General features: G+C 37.1%; 1 protein-coding gene across 4 annotated transcripts in view; it reads left to right on the forward strand.

Moving 5' to 3' along the window:
- TAF1B (TATA-box binding protein associated factor, RNA polymerase I subunit B) overlaps positions 1-17,659 on the forward strand; it is a 45,837-nt gene that overhangs the window by 20,665 nt on the left and 7,513 nt on the right. For all 4 annotated transcript variants that reach the window (XM_040060329.2, XM_040060330.2, XM_040060328.2 and 1 more), the window contains 3 exons: positions 13,404-13,551; positions 15,568-15,745; positions 16,053-16,099. In XM_040060329.2, the coding sequence (XP_039916263.1) occupies positions 13,404-13,551; positions 15,568-15,745; positions 16,053-16,099 (373 nt within the window). The remainder of the gene's footprint in view (positions 1-13,403; positions 13,552-15,567; positions 15,746-16,052; positions 16,100-17,659) is intronic.

A 17,659-nucleotide genomic window follows, 5' to 3' on the forward strand; every position in this document is an offset into this window, starting at 1 on the left:
TACAAAGGTTGCTTGACTGACAGGATATTTTTAGCTTCTGTTTTTCCCATTGTAGTAGTATTAATTTGTTCAGGATTCATGCCAAGCTAATCATTCTACAGTTCCTGAATCTCCCTTTTACATTTTTTTAAATACTGCATATTAAAGCAGAAAGTCCTTTGATGTTTAGAATTTTTAAGATTATTTAAAAAACAACATTTGTGTTTCAGAGAACTCCTCAGTTATTTCCTTGAAGCTTCTTGTGTGTAAATTATCTGGGCCTCTCCTTTGTAAAATACTCCATTTTATCAGATAGTGGTTTACTTTTTTTCAGACATAATTTTTCTCTTCCTTACATGTGATTTTAATGCAATGAATTCCTATTCTTTTTCCAGTTATAGTGCATTCTTGCTTTTCTTCCTATTTTATGACTTACCTATCTACCTGTGGCATTGAAATTCAAGATTTTTGGGTTGTTTAGGTTTTTAAGTTTCCCTGCTGCTTATGGCTTAGCCTCCTTTACGTTGTGTTTCATGGCAGAATATCTACAGTTTCTTGTTCTTGGGGGTTTTTTTCATCTAGGAGACTGTCTCTGAGCACTGCAGTCAAACGCCCCCCCCGTGCTTCAAAAGGGGGATCTTTATTTTGGTAGTTTTCCCTTTATCCAGTTATCCCACAATAAAAAGAGGAATATGGTGGATCTGTCTGAGAGTGACCTACGAGGTAGTATTTGGACTACTACCAGGACTGTATTTGGAGAGGTCTACTTGAGAACAAGTTTTAAACTCGGGACTTGTATCCTTGGGCAGTACTACCCAGCATGGGACTTGTCTTCCACAGTATAAATGACATGTAATGTTAATCATTTATGTTACAATATGATTAAAACGTTCCAGAGTTTTACTGTAGCAAATGGTTTAAAGATATGGAACCTCACATTTATATCCTTTTTCTCATTCTCTTCATTGCAGGCAATATTACAATCAGAATATGGGTGTTAATACTTGTACCATATAAATCTCGAGTCCTGTGCCTTGTGTCCATCCCAACCACTCAGTAGCTCTGTAAGACTGCTTTGAATTACATGGGGATGTGCCACAGAAATGTGTGTGAATCAATTTGGCTTTGTTCAAACATAGTAAAAGCCATTTTGTTTTGTAAATTTAGCTGAAAAGTTTAAGTAGTTTACGACGCCTCCTGGTTTTGATTTCCCTGTGAATGTTGGGGGCAGAAGAACTGTCAGGTAGCCTGGAGGAAAACTTAAAAATTGAGGGTTTCTCATGGATTAAGGAAAGACAGTTGCTCTGTGCTTTGGCAGTTGTCTGCCATATACAGCCAAAAGTAGGAATTGGTTAGTCCTTAGCTTCTGAGCATAATGCTTCTCAGTTTTAGAAATAATTTGGCATTCAATCCCCAGTAATTTCTAGTAATCTCTACCAATTTGTTACAAAGTGTGAGGGAGTTAGTATAATATATGCTGCTAGGATTGGTTGAATAATTTATCTATCTTTTGACCAGAAGTAGTGTCAGTATTATGGATTTATTGAAAACTAATTCTTCAAATTCACAGTACCTAGTAACACAAAGAAATTATCACTGCTGTATCTAAGTGTATGGCTTGGTTTTTTCACATTGGAAACACTTGTTTGCATTTTTGGTTTAGATACTTTGAGCTGATTTTGTTTTGTTTCCTGTAGTCAGAAGCATATCACAGATATTTTATTGTGTTTGAAGGGTATAAATTTAGATAGGCTCTTCCTTGGGAAGCTTTGAAAAGTCGCTACTCTCTCACTGAGAGTATTTTCATTAGATCACTTAAATGTAGATAGCAAGGAAGGATAGCCTGTGATTAGCAGAGAAACTGTTACAGGGTATTGATACTTCTGTCTTGCCTACACTCAGCTCTTCTGGAGGTCTGTGCAATCTTGCAAATTTGTGAGCTGTTTTCACTCATGCTGGTAATTCTTCCCACCTTACACTGATAACAAAGCCTAAGGACTTTTTAATCATTCTTTTCAATACTGAAAAAATTAATATCTCCTCACGTAATAAAAGACCACTGGAGACCCTCATTGCACCACAGGGAGGAATGAGTTCTGTCCTTGAACCATAAAGTGCTCAGGGAAAAGCAGAGTGTCTGTGGGGATGGTCTTACTTAGGAATGTCAGTAGAGTGTTCTGCTCATAGCTCATGGCATAAATTCAGATGGAACTGTAATATTGACCACTGAAGATCCCTGGAAATCTCATTATTGTTTTTAGCATTGCTAAAGATAAAGGTGCTTGTCTTGCTCTTCAGGCCGTGTCTCCCTTGGGTTTTTTGGTGTAATTCCTTGATTTGTACCTTAAATTGGATGCAATGTGGCTGAGTGCTTTCATACAGCAAATGATAATTCATTCTCTGTAAATGTCTTATATCAAAGATGCTATTTATGGTACTGTAATTTCATGAACTTAAAAGAAGAAGGATTAGAATTTGCCTCATTACAGAGTTTGAGTATGTGAGTAGAAGTTTATAAACTTGACAGTATTTCTTAAGTGCTGGTGTTTCTTTAGTTGTGGGTGTGGATTTAGTCTCCTAATTATAGTACTCTTCTAGGAGGGACAAGTGAAGTGAATCACTGTTCTAAGGCTTTATGTTTCTTGTCCCACTGTCTAAGGAGGAGTGAAATTCTCTGTATACTTTTGTATTGTGAATATTGCGTGAGGTCATTGTACTGAAATTGTTTTTGTGGACATGATTTATACTGTTTGGTGACAGTTTTAGTGTTGCTAATTTGGTAGATGACAACAATGCTATGCTAATAACATGTTCAATAATTTTGTAGTCTGAAGATGGATTTTAAATAAAATGGTCTCTGACCTTTTTTGTTGAATAGACCATGTAGGAAAAAGTAAAATGCGTATCACTGATACATGCAAAGAGAATTTTGCAGAAGGAATTTTCAAAAAAGAGTGATAATTTTGAAAAAAAAATCCAGTGTAAACAAAAGTATACCTGCAAGTTCCTTAGTTTTCATCATTCTATTCAGTCTTTGGGTTTTTTTCACTTTTCCTCTCTTTTTTCCCTTAATAAAATTCTGAATCCTGTGTGAGCAGTTTGGAATAAGTCAAACATTCCCCTTCTTTTATCTACTGAGATATATCATTGTGGAGCTTCGTAATTATGAGAATGCAGATGAGAAATACTGCTTGAAATTTCTCAAACTTCCTTCTTGTCCAACAGCTGACATGAATAGCTTTATTCTAGGTGGAAAAAATAAATTAAGTAAAGAAAAAATGATTTAAATTGATTTGTAGTGTTCTCTGAAAGCTGGTGTTATCAATGCTTCTATGTTCATGTACCAGCCTTAGTTTAAATACCTGTTTGTTCTTAATTATAGAGGTTTCTGTAATCCCTTTATGATGCAGTTTTTTGAACATGCAGTTGTTTTAGCCCAGCTACGTTAGAGTTATTTTCTAATAACTCCTGACATCTAATGAAGAATGGAGATAAAAAAAAAAAATGTTAATGTAGAAATCTATAATGTACTGTGTCTTAAATACTCTATGGAGTTTTGATTGGATGTTCTGCATTTCTTACCCTTCCTTTTGTTGCAGAAGAACTGAGAGGTACAAAGAGTCACAACAAGGGTTATAGAATGTCGGGATAATTTTCCTACAAGAAACAATATTATCTGCTTATCTTTCAACCTAAAGAAGAGGTGACTAAGAGGAAGATGTGATAGTTTGTAGAACATGCTCAGGAGGAATTTGTTCAATGTCTCTTCCAATTCTAGGACTGGGAGGTGTCAGCAGAGGTTGCTGGTTTGCAGGTTCAGAATCAAACAGCAGGAGATGTGGCTTTGTACATTTTGTGGGTAACTGGTGAAACTCCTTGCCTTGAAGGATGCTCTGGATGTTAAAAGGGCCAGATGCTGACTGTACAAATGCCATGGAGGAATAGAGATCTGGAACAAAAGAATAGAGATCTCACTGCTGAGTCAGCCACAAATGGTGTGAAGCTGGACAGATGTTTGCTAGTGTTGTGGCTTGCTTGGTTCATATATTTTGCACATTTTGCTTGCTTGCTTCTGGGTGCAAGGCTAAATAGATTATTTTGATTGATGTGGTATAGTCACTTTTTTGTTTTTGTTCTGGGGTTTCAGTTAGGCTTTCAGTTTGTGGGTTTTGTATTCTGAGGAGACTTTTTAAAAGATCGTAAAACTTCATTTTTCATTAACTAGTTATCTTAGAACAACTCTTTTAAAGTCATTGTTCAAGCCTTTAAGTTAGGTGAACTAAATATGGTCTGATAAAGTTTCACATTTAGAGATCTCAGGATGTTTCTTGTTCACCTTGAAAAATGTTGAGGAATGATTAAATGGTAAAAGTATACAAAATCGTTGCATTAAAGGGGTATGTCTAGCATACACCAAAGAATTCTAAGCAATAAATATTACACATCTTTCTTAAGCAAAACTTTGCTATTTGAAATAAGATTTTTCATGCTTGTATTTTTCTAGTGACCTTTTGGTTTGTTTTAATGGAGGAACTATAAAGGAATTTCTTGTTTAATAACTCACAATGTAAAATTCCTTACTGTTGAGTAGTAGTGATGATCCCAATGCCAGAAGGAAGCAGGAACACTTGCAAGAAGTCTGGCCTAGAAATGTGGCAAGAGAAACATGAAAAACCATGTAAGAATAAATAAATTCTAGGACATGGGAAAGCTATCCTGGGCTGACAGGGACCACAGCTTAAGGGGTTTTGCACTTTACCCTTAATATTTCTAAACAGTTTTCAGTTCTGTGCAGTCTTCTTTTGGTCCTAAAAGCAAGTACAGGTCTTGATTTGTGAGCAGATTAAGTTAATACTCTTCATTTCCTTGAATAGCGATTAAAAATAGCAATTTTACAGTTGAGCATATGAAATTTAGGAATTACTGAGGAGAACATGCTTTTAGCTGAGACCCTGTAAATGCACTAGGGTGTAGTCATTACAATTTCATCTCATACTGTTTCTAAACCAAGATAACATCTCAGTTCAGCATGTAGGAAGTAGTGAGCTGCTCTGAATCTTTTCCTTTTCCTCATTTACTGTGGAGTTCAAGCCTGCATTAGTACAAGCCATGTGAAACCAGCTCAGCTGCAGAATATTTGGCTCTTTCTCCTGCTCTGATGCTGGTCGTTCCCCCTGGTGACATGACAGCTGCTCCTGCTGGGCTGGGCTCTCAGGGGTGGTGTTGTGCTGTTCTGTCCCAAGGTGGAAAACTGGGACAAAGACACCTGCCTGAGGGACTAGGGTAGGTTTGTGCCACAGTCGTGAAGAAACTTGAAGGTCTTCTAAATGCTGTAAAATGGTGCCTGTGTTTAATTTTTTTTTCCCACTTTGGCTTTTTGAAAGGATTTTTTGTGTCCCTTAATAATCTGCTATTGGTTAAAGCACGTCTTCAAGTCATCACACTCTCTTAGGAAACTGCTGACATATGGATTGTCTAACACTAGGTTTTGGTGGATTGCACATATATATTTTAGTTTGGGTCTGATTCAAACAGAGTAATTCCTGACTAAGTCTGTTAGTGAACTCATAAATGCAGGTCAAAATATTTGCTGTTTTCTCCTGGAGAGTTTGGACAGGAATGACAACAGCTTTCTGCTTCTCTGGATAGTGTATCCATCATACTGGCTTTTAGACATGTTCCTCTGTTTGTTGAATTCTTCCTCTCAAAATATTCCAGGTCTTATTTGTAAGAGCTTCTTTTCCTGACTAAAATTTGAATGACCTCAATTGCCATATGATTTTTTAATTTCTTTTTTTAGTGGTAACTATTTAAAGAATTCAAATTAAGACAGAAGCTAGTCATTCTGGTTTATTTAAAAAAAAATATTTTAAGAGGGATAAAATTCTATCTATACAAATTTTGCTAATCACCTATGCTGCACTTACTTTCCCAAACAAGCAGGGATTCCTTCTTTGGTCTGCTGGTGTTTTGAGATACCTTGTAATCTTAAGTTTTTTGGGGATGGGTATGTGTCTATCAGTGGGACTTTTTTTTTCTGCCTGTGTTTTTTGTGCATTTTAGCAGGTGCATGCAGTACTTGTTCGGGATAGAAAGTAGTGCAGAATGAAAAGAAGCAAGGGTGAGGCTTTTATTTGGAAGAAAAAAGCTGAGGAGGAAGTTCACTCCTGAAAGGGTTATTGTAATCAAGTTTATCATGAGAGCTTGCTGTTGTGTAACAGAAACTCTAGCTTGTCCATACCTGTCTTTAAGCATTACTTAATGAAGAAAGAAAACAAACTTACCAAAGTATTTATGAAATTCAATAAAATTTGTTCCCAAACTCTTAAATTTCAATACATTATGACAGTTCAGCTCTTTATTGGAATCCTCTATGTATTTTTAGAAAGACTACACTGTTTTAGAAAAGTGATATTTGACAGAATTTGCTTGTGAGCCTGAACAAGCTAATGCTCAAGCACGTGTCTCTCGTGGTTTAATAATATTGAAACTCATTTATTCAAAAACCACTTTAACCAGGAATCATGTAATGAAAAATATGTCTTCCTCTGAAAGCAGTCCATTAAAAAGTCTTGTTAGGCAGCCAATTTTTTTTTTTCCTAGTAAAGGCGTACATCTGCATTGGACATTCAGTTGGCATTTTTCTCTTTGTATGTAGGTTGCTTGCCATCTTGAGTTCTTCAGTAAAGACTGCCTGTATCAGTTTAATGTAGTCTAATGCCCTAGCACCTAGTTTTTTTTTCTCTCAAAAAGGCATAAGCTTTATTTATTGAGTCATTTTTCTAAAATTAATCTTTTTGCTATATAAAGACCCTTCTCACTTGTTCTACAGCAATGATCAGGAGTAATTTGGGATTTTAAGATGTAGTTGTTGTTGCAGCTGAAGCAGTTATTAAAATGAGAGAGGAAGTGAGAGCCTGCTAGAGTAACTCGTGTGATTTTCAAATGGTATTCTGACTTCTTTTTTCTTCCCTTCTGCCCACTGGTTACCAGACAGATAACTTGGACAACTTGTCTGCCTGTCTTTCAGATGGACAAGCTGATTTCCTTTTATTTCTTCCTTCTGCTTGATGGCAGGCTTGTAAAGGAGCAGCTTTACTTGTGTGCTTGGTCTCTTTGTCTCTTCTAATGGAAGAAGTTTCACGAGATTCATATTTCTTTGCAGTTATCTAAATGGAGTTATAGCAGTTTCACCTGTCTTCTTGTCATTTGGTTGCCTTTTAATAATCCCAGGCACACCCTCTTGCTGTTACATCAGCACCTGTATGTGATTCATGGATATCAGGGTTTGGAGAAATCTATCCACTCATTTAGTCCATGTAAAAATGAGTGCACTGAGTCAGATGTGGGGTTCATGGAGTCAGTTCTGTTTTGGATGTGACTGAGGAAAGGAAGCAGAGCAGTGTGCAGCGTGTACCCCGTACGCTTTCACACTCACCAGTAAATCACAAGCCTGGCGTGTTTCTATACAGCAGTAGTGACAATGCTGACAATGCCATGGAATCTCAAGATGGTTTGGGTTTGGGTTGGAAAGGACCTTTAAAGTCTCTTCAAACATTGCCTATGTCTTTTCTGTATACCTTTTGCTCTGGCAAAGAAGGCTTTCCAGAAAAGACTACACAGAATCTGACCGTCTAACGAAGTTGACTACATTAGTTATTTTACCATCTAGGTTAAATGGCAAAAAAAGTTTCAGTATTTCCTATTTTGTGAAAGTTTGTATTCATCATAGTACACAGTGTTAGGGTACCTTTAATTTGTGCTTGATGGCTATTACATTAGTTTGTGGCTGTACCTGAGAGGTCGATAGAGGTCGGGTGTGATGGTGGTTGTGCCTGAGAGGTAAGTAGAGGTCAGGCAAGGGGGAAAACTGATGTTCTTTAAAAATAAATTGGCAGTATTTGTTAGTGTAGGTTTCTATGGGAGGTAGCCAGATTAGTAGCACTGTAAGAATACACAAAAAAAAAGTGGAAAAAAAAATCATTAGTGACCATATTACGATCTAGTGTGTAATGATTGGTCCACAAGATCATTTCAGTCAGTTTTATATACTAATTTGGGTGTAAATTTCACAGTTAATACAGTTATTTTCTCTACTGTCAATTCTTTTATGCAATCTGCACGCACTGTGGCTGGTGTCATCCCACATCAGGCTCATCCTGCAGATGACCAGATATATCTGAACCAGTTGAGCAGCAGAAGCAAAGTAAGGTGAGCAAGGTGCCACAGAGAACTTGACTGCTCTGCTCATTGTTGCTACCTAATTTTATCTTATGTAAATGTAAAGCCAGCTTAGGTTCCTGGGAATATGTGTTTCAATCCAGACAGCCTTCAAAGATCTTTACACACACTAGGGCAGCCATTTGGTTTATTATTTTTACAATAAATAGCTTTTATTTTGTGGGCATGCCCTGCTTTATACAAGGTTTGAAGCAAAATTCTGGACTGTGTTGCAAAAACCCCTTCTTCAACCCTCATAACTTGTTGTTTTCCAAACCTACAAGTTAAATGGCTTTTTTGGATTTCTTAATCCATTTCCTGATAAGTTTAGTACACTCAGTTTCAAAACTTGGTCTAAGTTGAATTTGTCATCTTAAAAATGATGAAGCCTTACTGAGTTTTGGATTATTGCCAGCACATCCAACTCTAAATATTAGAAGATTCTCTGAGGTGTACAAGAAGCTGATAATGAAAAAATGAGTCAGACCTTACTTGGTTCCAGTATTAAATGGTCATTAAACAGATCACTTGGGAAAAATGTCCATTGTGGAATATAAGCAGCACAGAGTAGGTAGAACTTGAGAGAATGTGCAGGCATGGGGAAAAAAGGGGTCCCAGATTGGAAATGCACAGGTAGAAGGATGATGAGGAAGGGAATTGTGCTGCAAAAAAAATACTTAACAAGAAAGAAGGATGGAAGGGAAAAATATAAAATGAAGAATTTAGAATAACTGTATAATTACTTATTTTCAGAAATAATATAACATTATCATTATAACATAAACTGAATTGTGAATATGTAAGTAATGGGCTGTTGTCCTGAAACGGGAGAAGGAAATGACTTACACAGTTATCCAAGAAGAGTCAGTCAGACCACATTTAAAACAAAAAGCTGTGGAGCCTGCAAATTGTTCTAGAAAGCCAGCCAGTGCATACTGTTTTCTACTTGTTGATCAGCAACATTCTGATATTGTCCAAACAAGTAGGAGAGGCTGCAATCTTGGCTTACTCAAAACGATTACCTGTTACTGTGATCTGATTATCATGCTAATAGTTTGGCTCCTCTGCTCCTGAAAACCAGTTTGTTGTTTTCTAATATAGGTGAAAAATGCCATGTAACTTTGAAAGATAAAGACAATTTATTTAAGTAGTATAATGAATATTTATCATTATGAAAATCTTGTTATAGACACTTTCACCGACTCGACAATGTGTATTTTGTTCCCCTGTACTCAGGGGGCAAGGGAAAATACTCTCAAACAGTACTATCTTCTATACTGCTTTCTGGAGAAGACCTGTAGTGACCTTATTTGTCACATGTGGGAATAAGGTACAAAGATTTTAAAAACAAAGCTTAAGAAAAGGTCTTGGCAACCTCTGTACCCCATCTGGACAAGTTACAGACTCTGTCAGCGGTGTTGATCAGTCTTGAAGGAATCCCAGCTTGCGAAACACCTGAAAAGGATAGCAGGTGGCAGAGCTTTAAAAGGGTTTTCTGTCAGTCTTCCTGGAATTATTAGGTGCCCTTAAGGGTTTGTAACTTGAGTTTTATATGTGGTTTTTATTGTGTTTCCCAGGTTCCCAAAACAAGGTGAGAGCTCAGTAACTTCATGTGGTGATGGACAGGGGAGTTGTCCTAATATACAGCACAGAAATACATCTTGAATTTTTAAATTTATGATCAGATAAGTGAAAGTTATACTTGGAGAGTGTGTGGCATATGATCTAACACTGTCCTCTATTGTCCAAGTACTCCTCCCTTGGGGTTTAATCATGGGTTGCTGGAGGCAGAGTTTTTTTAACTGAAGGAGGGAGGCCCTGGCTCTGGGTCTTGCTTTCCTAGTGGATTTGCTGGTTGACTTCCAGCGCAACTTGTTTTATCAGGGTGGGTTTTTTGGGGTTTTTTTTGGTTTTCTTGGGCAGAGATATATTGCTAGGTAGATACTGCTAGGTGGAAGGTGGTAACTTTTAATTTTCAAGCTGCTTGTTTGCTGTGTCTTTCTTTTTCTTAATATTTTCTCAACATTTGCTGTGTTGGTTGTGTGGAATTTTGGAGTTCTTTCTCTTTTAACCCTCCCAGTATGTTTGAAATTTTGCAGAATAAAAGATGTTCTGTGTGAACTCACAGCTCTTTCAGAGTTAAACAAATTTATAAATAGGGCATACAACGACAGGTGGAAACAGCAGTGCTTGTTACTGCAGAAACCTTTCAGTGTCCTCACCATCATGGCACAGCGCTGCGTGGTAGCAATGGGACTACTACAGGGAAAGTTTCTGAGCTTAGGGTTTAAACACTGAGAAGCAGCAGTTGATTTGGTTGATCTTTATCTTCTATTAGGATGCACATTCCAAGTGTATTCTGATCTCTTACGAACACACATCAACAAAGAACAATTTTTGTCTGTTAACACTGTTTTTAAAATAAGCCAAGTGGTAGCTCTCAGCTCTTTAATATTTTTTTTTGTAGTTTTTATACCACTTGTTTGCCTTCAGAAAAAGGAAGGCATTGGTTGTCGTTGCAAAGCACAGCATTCTCTAGCCATTTTGAAAAAGAACCAAATTTGCCTTCTGTAAATTGCAAACAAAAACTTTGAACCAAAAGTAGATGCTGGGCAGAGGGAAGAAGGTTTGATTTGCTAATACCTAGGATAGGAAAGCTGTCTCCTTGCCCTGGTGCAGGGAGAGAAGCTGAGGTGAAAGGTGATAAAGACTTTTATTGGAGTACTCCAAGTAAATCTATGTTCTCTAAAGTAGCTCGGTGTCAAATTAGACTTTGGATAGCTCCATTGCTGATAGTTTAATGTTTGGGAACGAGAATGCTTCAAATGACTAAATTCCCAGTGTCTTAATTTATTTTCATATGTGATACATTTTTAAGAAGCTACTAATGCAGCTGCTTTTCATTAGGGGAAAACGTATTTCCTTGCTATCTAATTATGAATAGTATTCATGTAATGTTCTTATTTGAATTATGTGGGACTTTAATTTTTCTCCCAGTACACTCAAGTTACATATGATTCAGGTTTTGTTCCGAGATTGGTTTGGTATTCAATTGAGCACTGCTTTTTAGAAGGAATGGAAAGTTCTGTGAGCCTGGTCTTCTGCAGAACTCTGGTACTGCGAGTTTTTCTTGTTTCTCAAGATAGTCCTGGAGCAGTCTGAGCCAATTTTAACACTGTTTAGAAGCTATAATGAACATGATACAACTTCCTAACTGTTACAAAAAGTTACATGTGTAATAGTAGGTGACAGCAGAATTATTCATTTGCCTAAGCATGTGTTCATGCAAGTCTGAACTGCAGTCTGAGGGGAGATCGTTCAAAAAAAAGACAGTGTAATGTTGGTAATCACTCAAAACAAAGTTTGAGCATTGGCTACAGAGCTTATATTAAAATAGATGAAGGAGAATTATTGAGTAAAACCATATTAGGTCACATCATGTCTTGTTGTAAACACAGTTACTCTGTAATCAGAACCAAAAAAAGAGCAGAAGCCTGAATTCACTCTTGTTTAGGAAAGTTTTGAAGCTGTGCATGAAGTGCAAAGCCCTGCTAAGTTTCTTTTAAGGGAAGGTTCCATATGTAAAAATTGACTTTATAAAATATGGATGCATGATAAAGTGTTCTGCTGAATTAGAACCACTGGCTAAAGCAGAAAAATCATTGCTTTTTATACGTTTAAAATAGTAAAGTAGTCAGAAAAACTGAAATTGTTGCTTTTATTGGTAAATTCAAGTAATCATTTAAACTGTAGAAAATTAAGAATGTTTAATGAAAGAGTTCAGGTATTGTGAAATGGGGGTCAAACCATACATCCATACTTACGCAAACTTCAGGTCCTGCTGAGTTCGTTATGAATAAACATGTCAAAATCTTTCATAAATTATGTTCTCCTATAGCAGCAAACCTCACTACAAATTCAGAGAACTTTCTTCATGCGGCCAATGGTTTCTGAAAGAGAATATCAGATTTATAGTGACTAATAAATATGTAAATACAGATTTATTTTTTTTTTAAACTAAATAACATGAAAGATTCTGTGGAAGGGTTCTAGGGAATGTGGGCCTGGTGCTGAATGGGAATATGGTCACAAAGACCCAAGGAGAAGGCTAAAGTGATGATTGGGTTTTTTGCCTCAGCTTTTAAGAAGCAGGTTAGGGAATATGTGAATAAAATGGACATATAAAGGGTCATGGGCCGTGATGAGATGCTCCACAAGTGTTGAGGCAGCAGGCTGCTGTCACTGCAAGGTCACTGTCAGTAAGTTTTGAGCAGTTCTGGTGACTGCACAAGTCCTCAATGGAGGCAGGGGATCCTTCCTCTCTGCTTGGCACTGGTGAGATACATCAGGAGTCTGGGTGCTGTTCTGGGCTACCCAGCTCAAGGGAGACATGAATGCAGTGGAGCGAGTCCAGTAAAGGGCTGTGGGGTTGGAGTGGAGCCTGACAAAGGAGGGGAGGCTGAGAGAGCTGTGACTGTTCATCCTGGAGCTGGAGGATATTGAGGGCAGGTATGATGTGGTACCTGCAGGAGGGTACCACTAAGGATGCAGATCCTTCTGAGTGGTATGCAGTAACTGGATGAGAAGAAATGGGCACAAATTGAAATACAAGAAATTCCATTTAAGTGTAAGGGAAAACAAAATCTTCTTTGTTTTGTATGGTAGGGTTGTTGAAACACTGGAGCAGATTTCCCACAACCCTTGGAAGCTGCCTTCTATGGGGTGTTCAGTATCAGTCTGGATGTGGTCCTGGGCAGCCTGCTCAAGCTGACCCAAGCAGGGTGGTCTCAAGCAGTCCCTGCCAGCCTCCACCTCCTGTGGTTCTCTGACCTCTTAGCTCTTTAGACCGTTCACTCTCAATTGCATCTCTGGGGTTTTTTTTGCCAAAGCTCTCAGGTTTGGAGCATCTGGACACATAATGAACATTTCACAAGAAAGGTGGTGGGGTGGTAGGAGATGTGAAGCAACTTTCTATTTGTTCCTTATGTATTTCAATGGAATTTAAAACTAGCGCACATTTCTCTTTCCAGTACCGCAGTCTGGCTCCATTCTTGCACATATGTTTAATCACAGAATGCTAAAAGAATCTTCATAAACAGTCCTGTATTAAACAATTCAGAATTTAACATCAATAACTAATTTTAAATAATTAACAAATATGATAATAGAGCAAGTGTATAACCTCCTCTAACCCTGTCTTTCAGTCGTGGCCTGTATATGAAGAAGTATTCAACAAAATGCATGAGCTTGCAGCATTTTTAGACCTGCCTCGTTTTCCAGATATAACAGAAAGCTGCTTTCTTCATCCAGACATGCTGTGCATGAAGTACTTGATGGAAGCTAATTTACCTGGTAAATATTTTCCCTAGCCCGAACTGATAAAATTTTTCTGTGGTTTGTTAAACTCTAGCAAAAAGGCTTAAATTACTACTTCAGAAGTGCCTGCTCTTTTCCTTCTAATTTATTTCCATTTCAGTTTGAACGGAAAGATATTCTTTCTATAGAAAGCACCTTCATCAAACATTTAGAGTATGTGTTATAGGCCCAGATATGCAGGGGCACTCTGGTGTTGGCTCTGTAAGGCTGTGGAGTGGATACTTCATTTTAAATCTTTCAGTATCCAGGTGAACTAAGAGCCACCTGTTGAATTCATGTGATATATTAACTTTAGCTAAATGATTCATGAAATTAGGACCCAATTGCTTAGCTCTGGAATTCTCCTATGTAATAATGACTGTATATTCTTTAACAAAGAATATATTTTGTGTATTCTATAATATTGTATATTATCATTTATTTTAATATTAATTAATGGTGTGTGACAGATCAGCTGCTGTCTCACTTGATTTATGATTTAATTCTGAAATCATATATAGCGTAAGTATTGACGCTTTTTGTCTGTCCTAAAGTTAAGTCTTGAATATTAACTTGTCAAAGAAAGACCAGTATGTCCTAGTATGTGAACTCTCTGTTGGGTTACCATACTTTCTGTCAAATACCACTGTGACTCAAGATGAGTTACACAGACAAATGGCCCGTAAATTTTTTTTTCTCAAAACATTCCAACGATTCATAGTAGGGGAGGGAGTTACTGTCTTATTTTGCAATTAGTTACAATAAATGAAAGTGTTTGGTTTTTCTGTTTATTCACAATTGAATGAAGAGAAGATAACCAACAGGTTTAGAACTAAAATTCTAGAGTAGTAATCCTGACTTTGTAGTTTTATGCCAGTGTTGTGATCCCATAGGGTTACATTGTTTTACACATTGTGAAGCATCAATTGATTAAAAAAAGGCTACAAATTTGTAATTTTCAGATCTTTTACAGAGAAATGCAAAGCTAAGTACTCTTCGAAAATTACTGCTGTTGTCCTTTTCTCTGCAACTAGAATTTTTATCGTGTATAACCACTTTTTAAAAATTTGAAAATGGGCTGCTGCTGTTTTCTAACAACCCCTAAAAAAGAGCAATGAATTGGGAGTGTTAAAGGACATTAAATACCAACGAAGAGACTATTTTATGTATCTGAAATAGAACTAGATATGCTTCTAATATTTATAAGAAAACTTAGTTTCCACGTATTTTTTAGCTTTTACTGTTAGGTGCGAGAGGATTAAAAACAAGTTCCTACTGAACTCTTTGTAAGCAGCGAGAGAGTATAAATACAGCAGGATTAAGGTTGTACTTAGTCATACATTGCTAACCTTTGTGGAATCTGATGGTGATGTAATCAACTCCTGTATTTCTTGCTGAACAGGAAAGGTGAGAAATTTGGGGGATTTGTATCTGTGAAAAATAAGCAGAGTAATAAAAGACTGTATAGATAGCCTGCTGTGTATCTTGTGGAGCTGCAGCTGGATCTCCCTGGCACAGCCCGCGCGTGCCGTGCCAGAGCCAGGCGTGCCCTCGGCAGCAGCCCTGCCGCCACCGAACTGCTCTCCGTGCCCAGCCAGCTTCTGGTCCTCCCCTCTGCAGTGCTGGTTCCTGCCATGAGGGTTTAGTCAACCTGCAGGAAAAAAGGCTCTGACAGGTTTTTTGCTTTTGGGGATTTTTTTGAAAATTATATTTATGTGGATTTGCAATAGGCTCACTGTGTTATTCAAGCAATGTCAAAGCACTATTAAATATGTGATTTTTTTTATTCTCCATACGAATATATAATAAGTCGCAAGTGTTTTCCACGTAAGCACAGTGAAGGTTGCGTAGTATTTTTAAAAGTACCCAAAAATACTCCTCAGCCTGAAAAATATGGCTTTCAAATGATCCTAAAAGACCTAAGCAGTGTTTTCCTCAAATGGCCAACCTATTTGCACTGTAAAAATATTTCTACCTTGTCTTAACATTTATATTTTTATTTATATTAATCAGATGAATTGCATAATTGGACTTGTCGAGTGGTGAAAAAGATTGGTATTGGAGAAGTGGATTTCCTGACTCTTATGCCTGGAAATAAGTCAACAAGAAAAGTGAAATATGATGTTCTTGCAGCAGCAGTTATTGTAGTTGTGCTGAAATTACTGTTTTTATTAGATGATCACTATGAATGGTAAGTGTACAGACAAATCTGTAGCAACCCCCAAATTGCAAATAGTGCAAAAGCTTGTCTCGGCTGGTTCTTTCTTTACAGTTAAATTTATACTATTGGAATTTCAATTAAGTTCAGTAGCTTAAACCATATACTTGAAGGCATTTTAGACATTAAATACTACTAGTTACTTTTAAAATTCTTTGGGGTTTATCTGATACTTGGAATAGAATTAGGATATTGGTTTTGTCCATTGTATTTGAACTTCATGTGAAAAGTGCAGTATTTGGATCTACAAAACAGCCTGATGTTTAAAATTTTTTTACAGGTTACTTTCAGAGCTTGCTGAAGAAAGAAATAAAAACAACACAGAAGGTACATAAATGTTCTAGTAGAAGCAGTGTTATGATTTTGTAAATAGAACAGTTTTGCAGTCAGGGTTAAAAAGACTTACTGATCATGAAAATGTGTGTTTGTCATTCATTAAGGGCAAATTTTATTTGGAGAAAAGAGTAGATCCTGTTAATGGCCTCAGTGTACCTGCACAGTTCTTACTGTTCAGAATAGGGGAGTTTGGTGCACATTTTGCTGAGTGCCTTTCTGCTTGTGCAGGTTTGCCTCTTGGTTTATAGTTTTATGCATGGTAGGTGGAGATGAATGAATATGCCATGAAAAGAGAACACACTTTGATCGTAAATAGCAGATACTTACTAGGGGCATCAAACCACATTTACGATAAAATCCAAACTTGTTTAGTCTTGTTAAATAAAATTTCTTAGTGTGTAACATATTTAAGATGTAATCTAGTTTCTTAGTCCAAATAATCCTGAGAGAGTGTGGAAAAGCTAGCAGCAATTAAGATAGAGAAGATAATGGTGTGAACATGGTTCTTTGAGGGCAGAAAGACCGAATCAAAGATTAGAAATCTTCAGGAAGATGTTCCATGGCCCAGTCAAAATCACAGTTGAAGATAAGATCCAAGATGAGTTACAGTGGTTTATCTGTTAGGCCTCTAATCCAGTTTTGGGTCATTTTGACCCTTCTGTTGCTTTGTTGAAAATTTAGGTGCATAATAAAATTATGGTGTTAGTCATGTGTGAGCTCAATTACTGCTATAACTAGAGACAGTAAGCACTGTTAACTAAAATTGGTAATTTTCACATTCAGGTGGATACACAAATTTATGGTAGATATTTTCTTTTCCTTTTTACTTCCTGTGAAAACTTGAAATACGTGATAGTGACAGGAGTGGGGAGTTGTGCAATTGCTTTACAAGCTGAGGCTCAAAGCCATTAATGTCTTAAGGGGGTTTCTCCCTTATTAACAAGTCTCATTGCCCTTGGGAATTAACAGTTCATTCTCTGCTCGCTTTTTTACTTTAAAATCTGCTGGTGCAAATGATCCATATGCTCTGTTTTGTTATCCCTGTGCTTAAAATGTTGGGGTGATGGTGAGCAGCTGCACAGAGGAGCTGATGTGAGAATTTCTGTTAGACAACTGATCAGTGCCAGAGCTCAAAACTGCCTCTGGCATTTTCCCAAAGTTAGAGTGCTGAAATGAATAATGGTTAATACTGAGTTTTAAAGATTCAATTTATGTTGACTCCATTCTCAACTTAACTATCCATTCTCTCGTCCTTTTTTTTTTTTTTTTTAATTTAAAAAATAGTATTTTAGCTCCTACATTTCTTCAAGTCACACTGGAAGCAGTACAATAGATAGTTGTAGTTATCTACTGTGTGTGTTCTGTGAACTGCACACATCCGCAATAAGAGTTTTGTTCAAATAAAACGGGATTGGGATATATGTAGATGTATGTGTATGTGTATATGTATGTGTGTATCAGAGCTGTGTATTTTCCAGTCAGCTCAGCTATATGAATGTCAGACCAGCAGTACTGGCCAGGTAAAGGGGTTATTACAGTGTAGCATCATGT

This window comes from Hirundo rustica, chromosome 3, assembly GCF_015227805.2.
Source record: "Hirundo rustica isolate bHirRus1 chromosome 3, bHirRus1.pri.v3, whole genome shotgun sequence".
Classification (NCBI taxonomy): Eukaryota; Metazoa; Chordata; class Aves; order Passeriformes; family Hirundinidae; genus Hirundo; species Hirundo rustica.